This window comes from Mesoplodon densirostris, chromosome 8, assembly GCF_025265405.1.
Source record: "Mesoplodon densirostris isolate mMesDen1 chromosome 8, mMesDen1 primary haplotype, whole genome shotgun sequence".
Taxonomy (NCBI): Eukaryota; Metazoa; Chordata; class Mammalia; order Artiodactyla; family Ziphiidae; genus Mesoplodon; species Mesoplodon densirostris.
This window is the reverse complement of record NC_082668.1, coordinates 35,904,100-35,920,089: the sequence shown is the minus strand read 5'-3', so window position 1 is coordinate 35,920,089 and position 15,990 is coordinate 35,904,100. Positions and strand designations below refer to the sequence as shown.

Genomic DNA, 15,990 nt, shown 5'->3' with positions numbered 1-15,990 from the left:
TCAGCCTCCAGCCCTGATTGCAAATGTTTAATCTCCAGTCGGCAAGACAAGAGCCCTGCAAGTAACTGAACCCCCTCTTCTTGAAGGACAATTTCGAAAGTATCTATTATTATCTGTTAGAGCACAGCCCCTCCCGCCACCCGATCTCCACACACAGTCCACACATAGATCTTCCCTGAGAAGAGTTCCAGAATAAACACGTGCTCCCTTTACTTTTTAGTAAGTATATTTTAGGAGTATAGTTGCTTTACAATGTTGTGTTAGTTTCTACAGTACAGCAAAGTGAATCAGCTATACGTATACATATATCCCCTCTTTTTTGGATTTCCTTCCCATTTAGGTCACCACAGAGCACTGAGTAGAGTTCTCTGTGCTATATACTGTAGCTTCTCATTAGTTGCCTATTTTATACATAGTATCAATTGTGTATATATGTCAATCCCAATCTCCCAATTCATCCATTTACTTATACTGCCAGGGATATTTTTGGGCACAAAAATATCACAAGGGCAGCCGAGGCACCTTAGACCAGATCTGGATAGACTCCATTGCCATGTGCCCCCCATCTCCCACCAGAGGCCCTGCTCCAGCTGATAAGCAGGCTTTTGGCTTAGATTTTGGTCCCCCATCCTCAGGAATTATAGCACTCTAGGCCTCATCATCATGGTCACTTTACGTGTAAACAGGCTGATCATTGGAAAGGTGAGAAAGCAGGACAGGGAGACCCTCTGAATTCCAGAATAAAGGGGTACGGGGCACCACTTGGGAAAAGAACATGCCCAAAGGGGAAGCCAGAGTGCCCCTTCACCTACTTCACAATTTTGCCAAAACATTGGCCCTGTCTAAAGCATTGCCGCATAACTGAAATAACAATTCCCCAGTCTAGTTACATCATTAAATTGCCACGCTCATCTGACCCACTCCAGTGTGTGTCGCCTGAGGGTGACCGTCTGATTTCTCAATCCTGAATCAGGAGTGTTGGTAATCGGCCAGGTCACTTCTGAACATTAAAGTTTTCCAGGGAAACCCTTGTCTTTCTCTGTAGAGTGTGGATTCTAACCAACCCCTCCAAGATCCAGTCGGATGCCCCATCATGCACCTACCAGGCCTTAAACATGCCACAGATGAAGCCGTATTTTGTGATGCCATCCCCAGGCTGGATAAAGAACTTTCAATGGCTTTGGTGACCAGTACCAAAGCCCATGCAAAAATCATGTAAGTAAATGAAAAGCTTTCGAAAGGCTTCTTTAAAGCACACTTGGGGATTCCCTTGGAGGAATGTGACCATTCTCCTGAAATGTTCTAAACCCAAAGAACCTTATGGAAAGAATTTTAAAAAGGTCACCAGTCCCAGGAGGAGGAAGGGAGTGTAACTGGAAATGCCCATCATGAAAGAGAGACAAACATCACAGTTCGGGCCCTGCCTTCATTCTAATCTCATCTCCCTGCTGATGCCTCAGGCATGGCTCAAAGGAGTAACTCTGAGTAGGGCTAATATTCAGCCGGTGATAAAACAATGAATGGGGACTTCCCTGGTGGCGCAGTGGTTGGGAATCCGCCTGCCAATGCAGGGGACACGGGTTCGTGCCCCGGTCTGAGAGGCCCGCGTACCGCAAAAAAAAAAAAAAAAGTGCCTTCAGTTTTTTAAATAAAAATAAAAGATATTTTTCACTTTCACCAAGAACTTTATTGAACAATGTATTCACCCTTTTGTTCCACTACCTTCTGCCATTTTTCAGGCAACTTCATAATTCCATCTTCCCAAAACTTTTTATCTTTTTGAGCAAAGAACTGTCCCAGGTGCCTTTTATTGTCTTCCAGGGAATTGAAATTTTTTCCATTAAGAGCATTTTTTAAAGACCGAAATAAATGGAAATCCGAAGGTGCAATGGCTGGTGCATACAGCATATGAATCAGAACTTCCCAGCCAAGCTGTAACAGTTTTTGCCTGGTCATCAAAGAAACATGCGGTCTTGCGTTATCCTGATGGAAGATTATGCGTTTTCTGTAGACTAATTCTGTACGCTTTTCGTTGAGTGCCACTTTCAGTTGGTCTAATTGGAAGCAGTACTTGTTGGAATTAGTCATTTGGTTTTCCAGAAGGAGTTCATAATAGAGGTCTCCCTTCCAATCCCACCATATACACAACCTCACTTTCTTTGATTGAAGACGAGCCTTTGGTGTGTTTGGTGGTGGTTCATTTTGCTTGCCCCACAATCTCTTCTGTTCCACATTATTGTACAGTATCCACTTTTCATCACCCATCGCAATTTGTTTTAAAAACGGAACGTTTTCTTTACGTTTCAGTAGAGATTCGCATTCAGAAATATGGTCAAGAAGGTTTTTTTCACTTAACTTATGTGGAACCCAAACATCAAAGCGATTCACATAACCAAGCTGGTGCAAATGATTTTCCACACTTGATTTGGATATTTTGAGTATGTCGGCTGCCTCCTGCGTGGTATAACATTGGTTGTTCTCAATTATTGTTTCAATTTGATCGCTATCAACTTCAAGTGGTCTACCTGTGTTGATGCTCAACTGGACTGTGGAGCATCATCCAGCAAGAAATCTCCAGCACGAAACTTTGCAAACCACTTTTGACACGTTCGGCCAGTCATAGCACCTTCTCCATACACTGCACAAATCTTTTTTTGCGTTTCAGTTGCGTTTTTACTTTTCTTGAAATAATAAAGCATAAGATGTCGAAAATGTTGCTTTTTTTCTTCCATCTTCAATGTTAAAATGGCTACACAAAAATTCACCAATTTTGATGTCTTTTTTCTAAATGCACGCTGATATGACAGCTGTCACATAGAATCTAACAAAATTGTTTCAAATGAAGTTAAAGACAACTAAGCACTACTAGAGCCATCTTACAGAAAAAACTGAACGAACCTTTTGGTCCACCCAGTACCACAGACTGGATAGCTTAAAAAAGAGAATTGTATCTTCTCACAGTTCTAGCAGCTAGAAGTCCAAGATCAAGGTGTTGGCAGGTTTCTCCTGAGGCCACTCTTCCCAGCTTGCAGATGGTCACCTTCTCCTGTGTCCTCACATGGCCTTTTCTCTGTGTATGAGCCTCCCTGGTGTCCCTACCTTTTCTTCTTCTGTTTTGTTTGTTTGTTTGTTTGTTTTGTCCCTACCTCTTCTTATAAGGACACCAGACATATTGGATTAGAGCTCCACCCTTAGGACCTCATTTCACCTTCATTACCTCTTTAAAGGCCTTATCTCCAATATAGTCGCCTTGGGGGTCAGCCCTCAACATATGAATTTTGGGGTTGTGGGGTGGGGGGAAGCACAGGAATCACATTGTACAAAAAATACCCTCCTCATCTTTAAACTCTAAAATGACTCCATGAAGGCGACACTCGCAGACGACCCTTGACAGAGGATACAGCAGATTCAGGTCACAGCCAATCTCACATCCACTCTGGGGCTTACATTCACTGAGTAAAATGGCCAGTAGAAGCATCTGTATGATTTTAATTAATTTTTTTTTTTTTTTTTGCTGGATGTGGGCCTCTCACTGTTGTGGCCTCTCTCGTTGCAGAGCGCAGGCTCCAGACGCGCAGGCTCGGCGGCCATGGCTTACAGGCCCAGCCACTTTGCGGCATGTGGGATCTTCCTGGACCAGGGCACAAACCTGTGTCCCCTGCATCGGCAGGCGGACTCTCAACCACTGTGCCACCAGGGAAGCCCTTAATTAATTTTTAAATTAAAATTTAAAAGAAATTTTTTTTAGCCAAGCACATGTAGTCACATGTGGTTATTATTGGTCAACAATGATAACTAAAACACCAGCCATTGGTAAGCTTGCACTAACAGTACTTCTACCCAGAATTTTCCACCTGATTCATGTATGTACTTTCCACAGGTACTCTGGGTGGGCCAGATCATCTGTGCTGTGGTTGCAGAGACAGATGTACAGGCAAAGCACGCAAAAAGATAAAGGTAACCTGGAAGAACTGGAGCCCATAATCTTTACCATTGAGGTAAGCAGTCTGCCTGATCTCTCCCATAAGGTTGTAGAATCAAAAGTTCCTTTGCAAACTTGTTAATGCGAGACTAATTCAGGGCTCTACTTTTCTTTTTTTGTCACTGGCTTGCTCTGGAAAAATCAGCTTTCTCTGGAAGATATTACTTACATGAATTAAAATTAGCTTTGGCTCCAAGAAACAGGAAAAAAATAGAAGTTTTTTTCTTTCTCATATTCAGAAAATCTAGAAATGGCCAGTCCTGGGCTTATATGTGTTTCTAAGTGTCAAGAGTCTGGCCTCCTTGTATATAGTTGCTCCATCCTGCGTGGTTTCCATTCTCCAGATCACACTTTGATCCACAGTGACTATTGAACTCTGGCCATTGAGTCCACATTTCAGTCAGCAGAGAGAATGAGGTGATGAAAAAGAGCATATCCCCTCCCCTTAAGGACACTTCCAGAAGCTGCACATAACCTTCCTACCTCTCCTTGGGTAGAACCTAGTCACATGCCACACCAACATACCTAGAAAGGGGATCTGGGAAATGTAGACTGTATTCTAGGTGGCCAGGTATTCACTAGAAATTGGGGATTCTATTACTTGAAAATAGTGAGAATGGATATTAGGAGCAATAATCTTTTCAAGGTCGAGCCCAAAAGCAGTGGGACTTCCATGATGAAATTCCACAGAAATTTCCACTCTCATTTCTGGGTCTAGTGATGGAATGAAAATGCTACTTCCAGCAAAAATAATGAATTTAGTTTAGAAAAGTGAGATGTGGACAGGGGTTTGCATGTTCTAATTCAATGAAAGATAAGATCATAGCAATTAAGTTGAGAAAACGTATTTATTTCTTTGCTTGTGAAAGAAAATAAAATTTTTTCAAAGGCCCTAGTGAACCATTTGAACATTTTTTAAATGTTCCTAAAAGGTACAACTTGCTCAATATTCAAAGTGTTAAAGAGGTCATGTTTCTTGTTCTTTCTAAACCAAATCAACTCTGTTCCAAATTCCCATTTCGTCAAGTTTGCAAGAAGTCCAAGCCATTGTTCTTGGCTCACCCCCCTTCCTAGGGTTGTACTAGGATCCTAACAAGGGTTTTTTGAAATTTTAATTCCAATCCCATTTCCTCAAGGGGGAAATGTCACCCAAAGGACACACTCATGAAATATCTTGGGACTTGGAATGTTTAGAGATCTAGAGTTCCCTCCGATTAGGACTGTCCACCATCAGCAAAAAAATTCTTTTGCGAAGAAAAGTAGGTAGGACTTCCCTGGTGGCACAGTGGTTAAGAATCCGCCTGCCAGCGCAGGGGACACGGGTTTGATCCCTGGTCTGGGAAGATCCCACATGCCACGGAGCAACTAAGCCTGTGCGCCAAAACTATTGAACCTGCACTCTAGAGCCCAAGAGCCACAACTGAAGCCTGTGCGCCTAGAGCCCATGCTCCGCAACAAGAGAAAAGCCACCGCAATGAGAAGCCCATGCACCGCAACGAAGAGTAGCCCCCGCTCACCGCAACTAGAGAAAGCCCCTGTGCAGCAACGAAGACCCAACACAGCCAAAAAATAAATAAATAAAATAAAATAATTTTAAAAAAATCCTTTTATGGGGCTTCTCTGGTGGGGCAGTGGTTGAGATCCGCCTGCCGATGCAGGGGACATGGGTTCGTGCCCCAGTCTGGGAAGATCCCACATGCTGCGGAGCGGCTGGGCCCGTGAGCCATGGCTGCTGAGCCTGGGCGTCCGGAGCCTGTGCTCCACAATGGGAGAGGCCACAACAGTGAGAGGCCCACGTACCGAAAAAAAAAAAATCCTTTTATGAAGGAAAGCAAGTAGGACTTCCATGGTGGCCCAGTGGTTAAGAATCCACCTGCCAATGTAGGGGACATGGGTTTGATCCCTGGTCTGGGAAGATCCCACATGTGTGGAACAACTAAGCCCATGCGCCACAACTACTGAGCCTGCGCTCTAGAGCCCATGAACCACAACTACTGAGCCCATGCACCACAACTACTGAAGCCTGTGCGCCTAGAGCCCATGCTCCCCAACAATAGAAAAGCCACCGCAATGAGAAGCCCACACACCGCAACGAAGAGTAGCCCCCGCCCTCCGCAACTAGAGAAAGCCCACGTGCAGCAACAAAGACTCAACACAGCCAAAAATAAGTAAATAAAATAAAAAATAAATTAATTAAAAAAAAAGAAAAGTAGCTACAAGAACAGTCATATATACCAATACTCATTAATCCATTCATTCATTAACATGACTATATATATGAGAGGCAGTATAGGGTACTAGTTAAAAGCACAGGTTCTAAAACCAGGGCTTCCCTGGTGGCACAGTGGTTGGGAGTCCTCCTGCCGATGCAGGGGACGCGGGTTCGTGCCCCGGTCCGGGAGGATCCCACATTCCACGGAGCGGCTGGGCCCGTGAGCCATGGCCGCTGAGCCTGCGTGTCTGGAGCCTGTGCCCTGCAGCAGGAGAGGCCACAGCAGTGAGAGGCCCACGTACCACAAAAATAATAATAATAATAGTAATAAATAAATAAATAGAACCAAACTGCCCAGTTTGAATCCTGGCTACACCACTTCCTAACTGTGTGACCTTGGGCTAGTTTCTTAACCTGTCTGTGCCATGGTTTCCTCATTTGTAAAATGAAGGTAATAATAATAATACCTACCTCATTGAGTTGTTGTAAGACTAAATGAGTTAGTATGTGCAAAGCACTTAGAACAGTGCCTGGCACATGTTGATAGTTAGTACTTGATAAATATAACATATATTATAATAAGATTATACTACCCTAGGACACATTTATGGGACGGCAATAAACATACTTCCACATGTACTATGGTGACATATTGAGATCTTGGTTTAGCAAAAAATGAAAATTTCAACTATATTCTTCATTTTCTGCTGCTTTGAGAAAGTCAGTATTCATTATTAGGCAAGATCCTTCTGAAAACTAAGCCCAGGCTTGAAAGCTGCCTCTATCACTTATTTGAAGTGTGACTTTGAGAAAGTTATTTTAACCTCCTTAAGCCCAGTTTCTTCATCTGGAAAATGGAGAGAATAATAGAATTCATGTGAGAATACATGTAAATACACTGTATATTGTACAGTGTTTGACACAAAACATGCACTCAATAAATATTAGCTGCTTTCCTTATTCCCATTATCGTCATTAGCAAGAAAGGCGATGGACTTGAGGCCATTGGCAAGTGAGAATGCAGGAGTCAGGTGCCATTGTCAAGTGTGGAAAACACCTGGATCTAAAGGTTAAGCAAGGATCAGCTGTCCTAGGTCAATGCACAGAACCACAGGACAGGATGGCTTCCAGTCTTCATGTGTGAGTCAGTTCATGTAATTGTCCAAAAAACACCCCTAGAGCAAAGGGCTAGAAAGGCCCTTATGAGATATGCCAAATACACAAAGAAATGAACAAACTGCCTACTGTGTCTGTTGCACTTTCTTGCCCAAGAGATGTGTTAGGACGTTAGTCCTCCCCCATTAACATGGTCTCCATCCTATACGTGAGCTCCCTAAGTCTGACACAAGTATTTTTCTTCCAGAAGAGGGGAAAAAGGGAGCGCCCTGAGCCTCGCTCTTACTGCATTTGGATCTATCACTTGTTCCCTGGAGATCTACGCTGAAAATGAGAAATGAATAGTTATCATCCCGGACCATCATGGTGTCCCCAGATCTCAACTCTAAATGTTTCTCTAATCCTTGTTGGTTTTCTCTGCAATTTAGAAGGTATTTCCTCTGACATCTCATCTCTGCGGGGAGTCTGCTACTCTAGTATGTGCTCCCTTGCTTGCCTGACTCCTTTGTGTGTCTTACCAGATGGCGATTTTCGGGAGTTTACTGGGTTTTGAGTAAGAACAAATTGCCATTGGAAGAAAACAGTAAAAAGAATTAGCTCTTTTTCTTCCTGTCACTCAGGATGCCATAAAACACAACTCATTCCTGTGCCCTGAAAAAAAAACTTGAACAAGGAAACATTGAGGAGGCATTTGAAAAAGTCGATCAAATTGTTGAAGGTAAGTGACTCAGGATGTTTCACAGAATCTTTGCGCAACGTTCTTCTGAAGCAGCCATTGAGAACACGTGACTTCCTCTCAGAAAGACCATCTTCTAAAGTCTTGTCATTTTGCCAAAGTTCTCTTTTCTCGCTTCCTTTCAAATTGGCTTATGTGTTGTTTTGGGGGGTGGGGTGTAGCAAGCAATAGAATAAACAGAAGAAAAATTCCTAAGACTTTGATTAGTCAAGGACAGAGTGAAGAACGGAAGCAGACACTTTCAACTTGTTATCCAGAACCGCAGTCTCTGAAACAGATGGCCTCAGTTGTCACAGGACAAACGCCTGATCCATCAATGCCTTGGTCAGGACAAATCCAGCTGGCCAGTGCACGTCTCACTTGCTTTTGAATTCCCCAACCAGCATACAACTTCAGGCATTTCCCCGTGCTTGCCCTTGACAGGAGAAATCCATGTTGGAGGACAGGAACAGTTTTACATGGAAACACAGCGAGTGCTTGTTATTCCAAAGACAGAGGACAAAGAACTGGACATTTATGTGTCAACACAGGATCCAGCCCACATGCAGGTGAGGTCCAGGATCACCCCCAGCTTCCTAATTGTGTCATGGTCTTCCACCTCCACAGCCTCACAGCTGGCCACCATTTTACCTGCCGAATCTTAGAATAAAAGTATCGGACATCAGCAGAGCAGCTAAGACCCCAGAACCTTTTCTGATGTTTTCTGGTCTTGTCAAGTAAATGAAAGAACTGCCACAGCCATTTTCAGTTTGAAGTGTACATTCATGGGCTTCGTGCTTAAATGTGATTGTGATTGGATGACAACACTTAATTATTTCCATACTTGATTTTTCCCTAAAGTAATCACGACAGGTAACCTTTGGAGTAAACACATCACTTCATAGCACATTTTCATTTCCCCAGTCATAAAGTGCTCCAGGTTTTAGCTGCAAACATATCTTCTTCTTTAGTAGATTGTCAGGTGTTCACTAGCTTTCACCTTGCTGGGACTTTAGGGGTAGGGGTTTGTCTAAGATCCAGGTTCTGACAGGAATCCAGGACAGTTTCCCTTTAGGAAAGTACCATTTTTCTGCTGGAAAGTCTGCTGGAGACTAACAATGTTTATAAACTCAGTAGAGCTCTGAAAGACAGATTCAGACTATCTCAGTTGTTTCTTTCTTTGTCTTTTACGGACAGTAGATGTCGATGAATTTTGCTGTGATGTTTCAGGAAGCAAAAACCTTCTTTACCATTTCACTCTTGTAAACCTTTCCCGTTATCTACCTTTTACAGAAAACAGCGTCCTCTACTTTAACCGTCCCATCAACAGAATCACCTGTCCTGTAAAACGAGTGGGTGGAGGTTTAGGCGGGAAGGTAGGAGGACCAGCTGTATTGGGGCTATTGCAGCTGTGGGCACGATCAGGTAAGTGCACTTGGGGACACGGGAGGGAGTAAAATGCACAGAGCTGAGGGCAGATCAGTGGCCTGAGAGTCACTTGGGCTGCTGTCATAACCATCTGAGTGTCCTTGGGCAACTCAGCCTCCTGTCTCTTTTTCTTTATAATTGTAGGTAACACCCACCCTTCTAGAGTTATTGGAAAAGTCAAATGCACATAGAACTTTGAATAGGCTAATTTGCTCTATAAAGGAAAAGTGGTATTATTAGTTGAACACCTCCAGAGCTGACGCAGCCCCGTCCCCGAGCTTCAGGGAAGGTGACCCACTTAGGGGTGGGGCAAGTCACCTGCCCAAGTGGAGTGTCAAGGGGGAAGGCTGCTCCCCAACTTTTCCTTCCTACCGTCAGCTGAAGACAGAGTGGGGTGAGGAAAACAAGGCTCCCACCCTCTCCCTCACTGCTCCTGGCAAGGACTTGCTCTGCAGTGTGTGCTCAATGGACACCTGACATCCTCAAAGAGAGCTCCTGAGCTGACCTCAACCAGAAGTCTTGCTCCTTCACTGTTCATGCTGTTCATGGCGCTGGCTTTTCTATTCCTCATTCATTTTTTATGGCTGTTTTTTGTTTTGTTTTGTTACTATGTCAAAGGCCCAATCAGCCTGCAAATTTCAAAGGTCCTGCTTCCTTTGACAACTTCCATGTAGTTCAAGGGTCCCAAAGCACTCAGATATGTGTCTCATTTTGCAATGACAGGTGGGGAAAAGGTGGAATCTGAAATCCATCCCTAGTGTTTTCTGTAATGAAACTCTTTGTATTCACACCCAACAAGGAGTCAACAAGGGATAATGAATTCATCGTATTCCCACCAAGCTTTGTGCATTTAAGACTTCTCAAACATGACTGCACATCAGAATCATCTGGGAGCATTTAAATCCTAGTACCTAGGCTTCCCCATGTTGATCCAGGCATCAGTCTATTTTAAAATTTCCCCAGTGATTCCACTGTGCAGCCAAGTGTGGGAACCAGTGTCTTAAGCTACAACACCAGGGCTTCCCTGGTGGCGCAGTGGTTGAGAGTCCGCCTGCCGATGCAGGGGACACGAGTTCGTGCCCCGGTCCGGGAAGATCCCATGTGCCGCGGAGTGGCTGGGCCCGTGAGCCATGGCCGCTGAGCCTGCGTGTCCGGAGCCTGTGCGCCGCAATGGGAGAGGCCACAACAGTGAGAGGCCCGCGTGCCGCAAAAAAAAAAAAGCTACAACACCTGCCATGCACTAAGTGTTCCCCAGAGCAGTGTTCCCAAACTGCTGATAATAAGAGTCTCCTGGGCTCATAGAAATTCTTGCCTCCCCATCCCAGACCCACTGAATCAGAATCACCAGGGGATGGATGTGGAAACTGTATATTTAACTGATACTCCTGGTAGTCCTCGTCATTAAAGAGGACCATAAAACCCTGAGGTAGAGTCGTGGTTTTCAACATGTACCTGAAGACACCTGCATCAGAATCACTGAGGAAAATGCAGATTCTAGGGCTCCTCCCAACCTATCGAATCAGAGTCCTAGTGCTAAGGCTCAGGAATCTGCATTTCACCAGCACTCCAGATGATTCATCTGCACTTCAAAGTCTGGGAACCTCTGCCCTAGAGAAACAGAAAGCCTGGACATCCTCACTACCCAAGGGCCCAACTTAGCTAACATAGTAGCATTCATAGCTGAAAATGAAGATCCTAATCCAGACTTCCTAGGCCATGTGCTTGGCCTTGTTTTTCCAGTTGTGTTGTTAAGTTTGATTTACCTGTTCACACTCTTTCGCCTCTGTAACTAGTGGCGGGGATATGCAAAATGGTTGGATCTAGGTGAGGGTCAAATTTGAAGCCATGAGAACACAAGTTAACTGACATGTGACATTAATCTCCTTTGGCTAGTTCGTCAAACAATGAGTTCTAGAACACAGAGATAATAGTAATTTAGCCATACATCAATTCATATCAGTGCCTAGCATATCATATGCACTCAGTGAATGTATATAAGTGACGGGTGGGTGGTTAAATAAATGGTTGGATATATAGGTGGGAGGGTGGATGGTGGATGGATGGGTAGAAAGGTGGATAGATGGATGGGTGGGTAAATAGTTAAATGAGGGGATGGATAAATAGGTGGGCGGATGGTAGATGGGTGGATGGATGGATGGATGGATGGGTGGGTGGGATGGATGAAGAATCTAAAATTTGTTTCTTTAGAACTGGTCACCCCATTCGTCTTGTTCTTGATTGTGAAGATGATATGTTAATAACTGGGAGAAGACACCCATTATTTGGAAAATATAAAGTAAGTATTAAAGATGAAAATATTGAAGTACCTCATTTTATTTGAATGGTTTATCCTTTTCTATTATTTTGATTTTGCTAAATTCTAAAAACAATCATCTTAGCACCTACAATATTAAAATGGATGCTGTGTGTTTGAATACTCATAATAACATTTTATGAGGAACTTTTAGTAAATTTGTTGTAAAATTATGAAGAAGCTAAATGATAAAAATAATTTCCAATAATGACAAAAAAACACTATTGAAGGAATGGGATTTATGTTAGTGGTTCCTCAAAGACAAAAAAAAAAGAAAGAAACTACAGACATTGATGTACCAAAACTTCTTGACTATAAAAATATTATTTTGCAGTAGAAACTGTTGGGAAACAATTTGACCGTTTTAACTGCAAAATTATTTTTTACAAGTGTTTCCACCAAATGGTTATGAAAGCTCCACAAAAGCTTTTTGCAAATAGGAAAAAAGAATCAACTAACTAGTGAAATAACTTAAATTGTCTCAAACCACGTTCATTGCATTTTTATGCAACTATAGCATAAACACTATTAAAAATAACTGCTGGGATCTGGTTGACAACAATATTACTTTTCAAATTTGTGATTGAGTGTTAGGACAGTTCTAATGTAATGTTTCTATATCAAACATGCTTCATTTGGGAATTGCTTATAGCATACACATAGCTAGATTTTCTGTCTGATTTTGTCATTTGGTAATTTTGACAAACGCTAGGCTGAAGTTTTCATGAAGAAAGGTTTGCTAAGAAAAATAGTACCATAAATGAGGGAGCAGAGAGATTCTTAAGCTGTTCGATATAAACCTTTCAAGAATTTTGGAATTACCATAAATTCTAAATTTGTACATTTTGCTCCATTTCCTAACTTCTCTGATTTACTATCCAACAGTTCCCTTGGAGTAGATGATAACCAAATAGGTAAATGGTTCCATCAGTGTATTTATCCCTGATTTCAGAAAGGCAAAGGGACCAAGGCCAATTCTTTTTTAGTAGAACTACACTAGGGAGTGGGAATTTTTCTTTTCAACCTGGGCTGTGCAGACAAAATGATCCAGGTGGGCAGGAAGGGAGTGGCAACTTGAGAAAAATGCAAGCTGCCCGGTAGTAACAGCAGCATGAGCTCACATTCGTTACATGCTTCATCAGTGACAAAGTGCTTCACTAGCTCAGTAAGGTGAGAGCAGTCATTCCCGTGTCCGTTTCCCGACCTCAGAGGCTTTCCTGTAAAAAGATGCACTGTGATTCATTCCAATGCACTCTGGAATCCCAGAGACTTTTTTCCGCAAGGGGGAAAAACACAGACTAAATTAGAAGGAAAACCAGTAAAAAGTGAAGGAAAATCTTCCAAGAACAAGGAAGAAGAGGGTAGCAATTATATGCTGGGAGACAAGCAAGAACTTTAGAATTCCATACTGACTGTGAAGACAGAAAATTACACATTGAAAGGAAAGGGCTCAGCAAAATTCAGGTCACAGGAGGTCTTTGTCAGCGAAGCACTGAAAAACAAGAGAATGTCCAGACGTGGTCCACCACAGAGCAAACGGGGGTGGTCTGTCTTCAGTCCTGCTCATGGAGGAGCTGGGCTGCAGCTCAAGCTTAGCATTAAATTCTAAACATATCGTAAAATGTTCATCATTTGGTGACAGGTGGGATTCATGAACAATGGGCGAATCAAGGCTCTAGACATTGGGTGCTTCATTAATAGAGGGTGCACACTGGATGACTTGGAGCAGGTATGTGCATCAGAAACTGGCACCGTCCTGCTTCGTGAATAGAATGCAGGATTTCTTTCTTTTTTATTTATTGATTTATTGATTTATTTTGGCTGCATTGGGTCTTCATTGCTGCGCACGGGCTTTCTCTAGTTGTGGCGAGCGGGGACTACTCTTCATTGTGGTGCATGGGCTTCTCACTGTGGTGGCTTCTCTTGTTACGGAGCACGGGCTCTAGGTGCACAGGCTTCAGTAGTTGTGGCACGCGGGCTCAGTAGTTGTGGCTCACAGGCTCTAGAGCAAAGGTTCAGTAGTTGTGGCACATGGGCTTAGTTGCTCTGTGGCATGTGGGATCTTCCCGGACCAGGACTCGAACCCATGTCCCCTGCATTGGCAGGCAGATTCTTAACCACTGTGCCACCAGGGAAGCCCCAGAATTTCTATATGAGTCTTTGCGGAGCACTTTCTTCAAGTACTTACCTAGTTCCACAAGCGGTTCAACTCTGTACTTAACTTTTAGAGAAAAGAAAAAAAAATGTCCAGTATTATGTGAATATATCCTTTTACTTTAGGTAGTAGAATTTCTTATACTGAAGCTGAAAAATGCATATATAAAATCCCCAACCTCAGGTTCCAGGGCCATGCATGCCTGACAAATTTACCATCTGACGTGGCCTTTCATGGATTTGGCTTCCCACAAGGAACCCTGGTAACAGAATCTGGCATCACAGCTGTGGCAGCCAAATGTGGCCTTCCGCCAGAAGAGGTAAGGTTGTAATCGAAGTCATAACCTAGGTTGCTGAAGAATCAGATGAGGTGTGAAACCAGCTACCCAAGGAAACACCCCAGAAGAACCATACAAATTAGCCCTGGCTCAGAATTCAAGATAAATTAGGGACTACCTAAAAGAACTCACCTCCGCCTGTCGGTCTCCTTCCTTATGCAACGATTTCTCTTTTTCTTTCTTTTTAAAAATTTGTACGAAAGGGATTACTCTTTTTAAAATTCAAACCAGGGATTTCCCTGGTGGCGCAGTGGTTAAGAATCCGCCTGCCAACTAAGGGGACACGGGTTCAAGCCCTGGTCCGGGAAGATCCCACATGCCGCGGAGCAACTAAGCCCGTGTGCCACAACTACTGAGCCTGTGCTCTAGAGCCCACGAGCCACAACTACTGAGCCCACATGTCACAACTATTGAAGCCCGTGTGCCTAGAGCCCATGCTCTGCAACAAGAGAAGTTACCGCATTGAGAAGCCTGTGCACCGCAACAAAGAGTAGCCCACCCTGATGCAACTAGAGAAAGCCATGCAACAACCAAGACCCAAAGTAGCCAATAAATAAATAAATAAATAAATTTATTTTTTTTAAAAAAATTCAAACCGTACTGAAGTTTTTAAAGTAAAAAGTGTACATCCTTTCAGCCTCCGTCCATACTGGTTGAGGGTAACCATTGTTAACAGTTCCATGTTTATTGTTCTAGCCCTTTCTCTATGTTTACCCACCCATCTGTATTCATACACAATTACATAAATGCTGACATGTGATGCAAATGTGCACATATGTGATTATTTACCAAAATGAGACCATAATAAACACATAATTCTGCACCTACTTTTTCTACTTAATATGCCATGGCCATCTTCCCATGTCAGTAAAATGATCTACTTCATTCATTTTCATGACTGAATACTTCTGTGTAATATGAATGTACCATAATTTATTTAGCCACTCCACTATTGATACACATTCAGGTTGTTACCCATTTTTTGCTATTAAAATGGTATTGGTACAGAGGTACCAAGGTTGTATCTTTGCTCTATTGTGCATATCTGTAGGATAAACTTACAGAAGTGGAATTGCTGGTGCACTTGAAAACTTTTGAGAGGTATTGCCAAAAGAATGCCCTCCAAAAAGATTATCTTGTGCAAGATCCTAGAAAGTACACAGTATGTACGATATGCCAGACCAAAGAGAGGCAGCCACTGGCAACTGAGATAATTGTTGATAACACGCTTCCACTCCTCACACATTCCAAGCAAATCCCAGCCTGCTTTTTCCATTTCTATCCCCTGTTTCCCCAGTATAGACCCTCTGCTCCAGCAAAGACTCTCCATGTCTTCGAACCCCTTTGTCCTTAAGTTCAACAGGGAGGACCACCAGGTCTGTGAATTGTGATTGTTGGGGTACTTCCTACACACAGGAACACCTAAATATTGAACAAGGAAGACGGTAGTTATCCTAGGAGAAGTCACATAAAGTGTTCTATGGGTACAAAGGAGAAAAACATCACATTGGCTTGGGGGAGGGGAGTCAAGCAGAACTTTCTGGAGGAGATGGCACTGGGGTGGGCCTTGAAGGAAAGGTAATCTGGGCCAGTGGAACACTTGAACAATGAGAGGCAGCCTCTTTGTGGCTCAGTTTCTTTATCTACAAAATGAGGACAATATGACTCACCTCACAGAGTTTCCACAAGAATTAATTGAATTTGTTAATATTTGGTTTCATAAACTAGGTA

General features: G+C 43.1%; 1 protein-coding gene across 1 annotated transcript in view; it reads left to right on the top strand.

Moving 5' to 3' along the window:
• LOC132494723 (aldehyde oxidase 2-like) overlaps nucleotides 1-15,990 on the top strand; it is a 96,236-nt gene that overhangs the window by 32,902 nt on the left and 47,344 nt on the right. The window contains 13 exon segments of the mRNA XM_060105942.1: nucleotides 1,046-1,215; nucleotides 3,832-3,945; nucleotides 3,947-3,998; nucleotides 7,931-7,966; nucleotides 7,968-8,028; nucleotides 8,470-8,594; nucleotides 9,319-9,340; nucleotides 9,343-9,417; nucleotides 9,420-9,450; nucleotides 11,662-11,749; nucleotides 13,410-13,496; nucleotides 14,048-14,083; nucleotides 14,086-14,241. Coding sequence (XP_059961925.1) covers nucleotides 1,046-1,215; nucleotides 3,832-3,945; nucleotides 3,947-3,998; nucleotides 7,931-7,966; nucleotides 7,968-8,028; nucleotides 8,470-8,594; nucleotides 9,319-9,340; nucleotides 9,343-9,417; nucleotides 9,420-9,450; nucleotides 11,662-11,749; nucleotides 13,410-13,496; nucleotides 14,048-14,083; nucleotides 14,086-14,241 — 1,053 coding nt within the window.